Raw genomic sequence first — 6,478 nt, forward strand, 5'->3', positions numbered from 1 at the left:
CGGTCTGCAGTAACCAGAATAAAGAACCTTAAAAGAGGTTAAGTCTCCGTGCCTCAGTGTGGGGAAGGGACACTACATTATTGTATGGCTCTTTCGAAATTACATTTCAAAATATGTGGCATTTATGGCTCTCTTGGCCAAAAAGGTTCCCGACCCCTGGGTTAAGGTGACCCCACGCCAAACAGCCCCTGTCGTTGGCGCCGCCTGTCTCATCCCTCCTCTGATGTTTTGAAAAAACAACGCCACATCAGAGCGATGACACAGGCGGCGCCAAAGGAGACGATGTTTGAGAGCGGAAATGACATCACCAGAACGTCGATCCCCCAATGTCCATCGTCTTACGGTAGCCTGGTAGGTTTATAGATTTTTTTAATTCAGGTTTCCAATTTACAAATGAGCAATCTGGTTTCCATTCCCTTCAAGCTGATCCTGATTTGACCCCATTCGGGGTTTAAAACATCCTTTGAAAGCTGTGATGTCTGACATAAGTTAAAGCTAAAAGGCTCTGATGGCCCAACATCCCGACGTCTGGGTAAGCCCCCCCTACAGAAGAAGAGAGCTGCTCCTCCAGCAGGCCTGATGGAGGACGGCAGAGTTCATGTGATGAAGGAGTGAGCTTCACACGCCTGGGTCTACTGTGCAGAGCAAACTTTAACCCACAAAACTGAAGCGATCTGCAACATTTCACTGTTTTTAGACGGCATGACACAAATGTTCAAATGACGTAATTGATGCACAAATCTCTAATGAACGGAGGGTCTGCTGCTCGTTGTCCTGCTGCTTACCTGTCTCAGGTGAAAACCTGGAGTCACCTGATTCTCATGGGGGCGTGGGGTTGGATTGGGGGGGGGGGGGGGGGGGGGGGCTGTATGTCTGAAAGCTTGAAATTCTCTGGGAAAATGGTTGGGAAGGCATGACTTCCCCGTTGTCATGACAGCCTCTGATCTCTTCTGCAGGACGAACCCACCACTGGCATGGACCCCAAGGCCCGCAGGTTCCTTTGGAATTTAATCCTGGACATAATCAAGACTGGACGCTCAGTGGTGCTGACGTCACACAGGTGAACGCCTCTGCAGGTGCACTGCCTCACCTTTACCTGCTGACGCTCTCATGCTGGATTCCCTGTTGTTTCTGCAGCATGGAGGAGTGTGAGGCCTTATGCACCAGACTGGGAATAATGGTGAACGGCCGGTTCAAATGCCTGGGCAGCATCCAGCACCTGAAGAACAGGTGAGGGGGGCTTTCCTGTCTTCTGCTTCGGTGTCTGGCTGCTTCTTCTGGACTGTTCAGCCCTGCCAAACGGGCTGCAGGAGCTTCTCCTGAGCAAGCTGCTCTGTTTCTGCTCAGCCCAAAAGATGGGACTCCTGTTCAGGGTTTATGCCAAACAAAGGAAGAGGCAGAACTTTCCTTTTTCAGGTCAGACTTAAATCTGCCTAAAACAACCACACAGGACATCACACGGCGTCCTGTTTTAGCTGTAAGGGTTTGAACGCTGTGCTTAACACGACCTCTCAGCCCGTTCAACGACCTTCAGGGAGGAAAACGCTTTCCAGCATCAAAAGATTTTCAGGATATTTAAAATGATGATTGAATCGATTGCATTAAATACAGATTTATGTTGGGAGTTTTTATCTGTTAAAGCCACATTTTATAATACCAAAGATTTTAACCAAACAAATATGAAGCATCAGTAGAAATGGGAGTTCTTACATTGAGAACTATCTGAAAGTACTTTATGCCTAAAAACGTATAGAAATTACTTCAAAGTAGCCGTGTAACGATTTGTTCGAACAACGATTCGATTTATATAATAATTTGTGGTTGACGATATGATTCTTAGTCAATATTGGTTCATTCTGAAGGATCTGATCCTCTGCCCTAAAGTGGATCCAGATCATCTTCATCCAAACTTCCAGACAGAAATTCCTGCTACTGAACAGTTTTCCAGATTCTTGGATTTCTTCCAGATCATCAAGTTAAATGAAATCTGTGTCCAAACCAACTAGTAAACTAGAATGAATGTCAAATCCATTCACATGATAGTTTCCTAAAGTTCACCACTGTTGTTTTTCCACATCCAAAGAATCCAAAGGGAACATTCTTAGAACATTCTAGACACTGGATGGTCACATGACTTTATTCACAGTCTGTCCACACATTGGACTGGAATGATGGACTGATCCGTGTTAATGACATCACATGTGTGTTGTCTGCTGTGATTGGTCGGTTTTACCTCATAGTAAAATAAACCTACTGTATCTCAATCCAAATGGTTTTCTCCAAAAAATAGTTTTATTTCATCCTGAAACGTTTATTTAATGGCATAAGTTGCTGATAATCAGCGGGAACCATCTCCAGAGTTCTAAACACACTACATTTCCCAGCAACCCCAGAGCACACTTCCTGGATGCCACACACCAACTCTCATGTGCAACCACACAGACTACTGTACTTAAGCACTGTACTGAGCCTCACTCAGTGTGAAGTATAGTTTGTGCCTCTGCCTGCATTCCCGAGCGTTTTATCCAGACCTGATCTTCTGATTTCCTGACCCTGTTTAGTCCCGGACTCCGTTTGCCTGCCGTCTGCCCTGAATCTCGCCTGGATCCTGACTGCTGTCGTTGTTTCTCCGATGCTCTCATGACCGTTATTGACCCTGATTCAGCTTAGTGGACTTTTAGCTGAGCTAATAAAACCTGCTGCACTTGGAACCAGCCATCTCCTTTTTGTGACAAGAAGACTCACTATTTTAGTTCCTAAATAAAGATGAATTGAATTTGATTTGTGTAAAAGCCACCAGAGAAAGTGTTGGGTCTGTTAGGATAAAGACGTCTTTTGACCGAGTACCGCTCTCCGTCATCCTTCCTGCCACAGAGCTTCTCTAGGAAGTCAGATGGCCATTGGGCTTTTCTGAAAGCCCCGTCAACAGTTCGTATTCATAAGTCAGAAAGTGGGCGGGGGGCGGATGTGAGGAAGACTGTTCTGAGTTCATGCCCATCAGATGAGCTGCAGCAGCAGGAAGATTCCTCTCTGGTGCTTTTGTGGTTCTGCCTCAGGTTTGGGGATGGATACATGATAACGGTGAGGACCAAAAGCAGCGTCAATGTCAAGGAGGTGGTTCGATTCTTCAACAGAAACTTTCCTGAAGCAGTGCTGAAGGTGAGAACCAGCAACCCTTTCTACACAATAAGGATGTGTTGGCTTCATTTGACCGACTTATTGTTAAAAAGACGAAAAAGCTTTATATATCTGCATTTCTTTTCATTCTAATGACTGATTCTGCAAATATTTGCAAACATTGATGTGAAAATATATAAGGAAAAAAGCAAAAAAAAACACTTTTTTTCTTTATTAAACATGCTTAAAACAAACAGGCAATGGTATTTTTAATTAAAAAAACATTTAAAAAAACATGAAACATAAGTCTTGATTAGCTTCCTGCTGGGCAAAGACGTCGGCTCGAATGTGTAGAATTATTGATGAAAATGTGTAGTTAAAGTTTCCGTAAACAGTTTTTTGGATTCAGTTCAACTGAACGGCATTAAAAAATCAAACTCCATCAGGATCTGAATGTTGACTAGATCAGATCAGAACTTCCTCTCTTATCCATCGAAGGACCCATCAGATCTACTTTGATTGTCAGATCCACTCCATTAATTTGATCCACTTTGACTATTGGATCCACCTTATTAATTAGATCCACTTTGACTGCCGGATCCACTTTGACTGCCGGATCCACTGCACGCATCAGGACATCTCTAGTGGACAGCTGCCGCGGTCTTTGTGTACCACGGTTTATGAAGGGAGTTTGTGTAGACGTTCCTGCGTAAAGCCTGCCTCACATTTGCAGGAGCGCCACCACACCAAGGTCCAGTACCAGCTGAAGTCTGAACGGATCTCTCTGGCTCAAGTCTTCAGTAAGATGGAGCAGGTGATGGAGGTTTTGGGCATCGAGGACTACTCTGTCAGTCAGACCACTCTGGACAACGTGAGTCGGGTTTCAACTATGGTTCCGTGCAGAACTTCGTCAAAGGAACAGCTGAAACAGCCCACCTTCATCTGCCCAGGTTTTTGTCAACTTTGCCAAGAAACAGAGCGACAACCTGGAGCAGCAGGTGGTGTCGCTGCCTGGTGGGGGGCAGTCTCCCCTGCAGCGCATCCTGAGCCTCCTGAAGTCCAGGCCGGCTAACACGGAGCTCAGCGCGCTGATCAGCGAGGCGCCAGATGAGCTGGAGAGTGACGATGATGAAGGACTCATCAGCTTTGAGGAGGAACGGGTGAGCAGACTCCAGCAGCAGGTTTCCATTTTCAGAAGCTTTCCCTGAACGCAGCAGTGATGTTTTTAGAAGAGAATATGTATTGAAGGGCAGTCGCACTTCAGCCCCATCCTCCAGTTCCCTGGGTTGGTAACTTCCTTATATTGTCATGTTTTCCTTTGAAGTCTCCAAGACACAAAAACTATATTTAACAGAGCATCACAGTGTCTGTAATATCAGGTTTTTACTTTTCATCAACACAAAGTAATTATTCCTGATTAAAGAAATCAAACTTTTAAAATATAAATATTCTTCATTTTCTTTCCAATAGCAGTTTTCCCAGTTTTATTGAGTATATTTGACTATAACTACAGCAAGTACAACATACATTTAGAGCAGGAAGTATATAAACTCAATACTTCTTCAGACTAAACTGGAACATTTTAGGTTTATGATATATAGACAGTAAATGAAAAGTAAACTCCAAGTATTCTGCCTCACTTGTAGTATTGACTAAGTACGTTGGTAGTACACTTAAACTACATTTTGCTTGCGCCAGTGTTTGTGTTTGGGTGAAGATGTGTAAAATATCACAAATATTTAATGATAATAATAATCCATTGAATGTAAAAGCACCTCTTAAGAAACTCAAGGACACTGTACAAGAGCAGAAGTCAATAAAATCACAAGAAAATATACAATAAATAACAGGAAGTGAATGCTGAAATCAGAGAGAAATGCAGATTTAAACAGAGGACTTTACTAGCTAAACATGAGAATGTGTGGTTGAGAGTTTCTCTCACAGAAATGTGCTCTGCTTAAACAGTGTGAGCTTCACTGCTTCCGTCCGCTGGTTCCGCTCACTGCTCGGTTGGTGCCGTCTGTCAGATCCCCTCTGGAGGGCGGATCGAGTAAAAGAGCTTATGGCCCGGCCTCAAACCCGCGGTGTGACCCTGCATGTTTGTGTTTTTCAGGCGCAGCTCTCCTTCAGCACCGACACTCTCTGCTGAGAGCCGCACATGCCTGTCTGAGCTCCCAGGCTCCCAGGTCGACCACGCATGAGGAGGAGCACAGCGCAGAGGTGTCCATGGCGTCCGCTGAGGGTGTGGCGGCGACGCCGTGCTCCTGGACTTTGACATTTGTTTTGAGAATGTGCGAGGGGCCGCCGCAGCCGGTTCTCCGCTGGTCCACAGCTGGCTCTGGGTTTGGACCAGACTCGCCTTTAAGCATGCTGCAGTGATGGGATCTTTGAAGCCTGCCTTTCTGTGGCAACGAGGGCCCGTTCTAACGGAGGCGAGCTGGCGGCCGCTGCAGCAGAGAGCCTTTTAGCTGATGTCAGACGCAGCTTGGTTCCTGTCCTCGGGGTGCCTCCCCAGCCCAACTTTCTGTGATGATGTACTTTTTGGTTTCCTGAATGTTCATTTGTGCTTTTAAGTCATGGTGTAGGTGACCGTGTGTAAATAACTGCTCTGCTGTGCAGTTGACATTCCTGACAGCTCTGTGTCTCTTTTCAAGCGGTTTTTATCTCTGATCACTTCAGACTAACTACTATTGATGGGTGAAATATTTGTTGGCATGTGGTTTGAATGACGGCTTCTATGGTGGCTGAGTTGTTACCGTCCTGTCGACAATAATCCCCTTTTCCCTCCTTTCACAGCAGATTCCACTCCTTCCTTTGGTGATCCTTCATGTATTTGGTTTAAAATAAAACGTTATAGTTTGATCTCAGAATGAAAACCTGCTCAGACGTTGTTTGTGGATTCTAGCTTCAAAGCTCGCGGCAGCAAACGGAAACACTCGCCACTGACGGTGAAGACGAAAGAATCAGGGATTTAGGGAAAAACTCAAACCGACATGAATCTGTTTTTTATTATCACCAGCAGCTAATGCCTTCATGTGCAGTCACGAGTAAATGTAATTTGATTTTGCTCTAAGATTCAGATTGATTTCACTTCACCGATGATTAAATGTTGTTTCAGAGCATCAGACAGTCTGCTGTTGTTTTACTGAGGGACAGGGAGGGTTTGAATCTCTATTTATTATGTGTGTTTTTCTGTGTATCGGATTTTCATCATAGCCACTGATGAAGAATAAAAGGTTCCAGTCCCCCCTCCCTCCCTGCTGCTCCCCCACGATGCAGAAAGCACCAGGGTGGGGTTCAGCTTCCTGGATGGGGCTGAAAGTCTACAGAGGAACCTCTACCGGCAGACGAGCTGCTGAAG

The 6,478-nt window shown here is 45.2% G+C and overlaps 1 protein-coding gene across 3 annotated transcripts in view; it reads left to right on the forward strand.

Annotated features, from left to right (window-relative positions):
• abca2 (ATP binding cassette subfamily A member 2) overlaps positions 1-6,242 on the forward strand; it is a 110,138-nt gene extending 103,896 nt beyond the window's left edge. For all 3 annotated transcript variants that reach the window (XM_023958878.1, XM_023958876.1, XM_023958877.1), the window contains 6 exons: positions 957-1,060; positions 1,138-1,230; positions 3,057-3,159; positions 3,851-3,988; positions 4,068-4,277; positions 5,231-6,242. In XM_023958878.1, the coding sequence (XP_023814646.1) occupies positions 957-1,060; positions 1,138-1,230; positions 3,057-3,159; positions 3,851-3,988; positions 4,068-4,277; positions 5,231-5,266 (684 nt within the window). In that variant the 3' untranslated portion in view covers positions 5,267-6,242. The remainder of the gene's footprint in view (positions 1-956; positions 1,061-1,137; positions 1,231-3,056; positions 3,160-3,850; positions 3,989-4,067; positions 4,278-5,230) is intronic.
• The last annotated feature ends 236 nt before the right edge of the window (positions 6,243-6,478 follow it).

Source organism: Oryzias latipes, chromosome 9 (genome assembly GCF_002234675.1).
Source record: "Oryzias latipes chromosome 9, ASM223467v1".
In the NCBI taxonomy this organism is placed as follows: Eukaryota; Metazoa; Chordata; class Actinopteri; order Beloniformes; family Adrianichthyidae; genus Oryzias; species Oryzias latipes.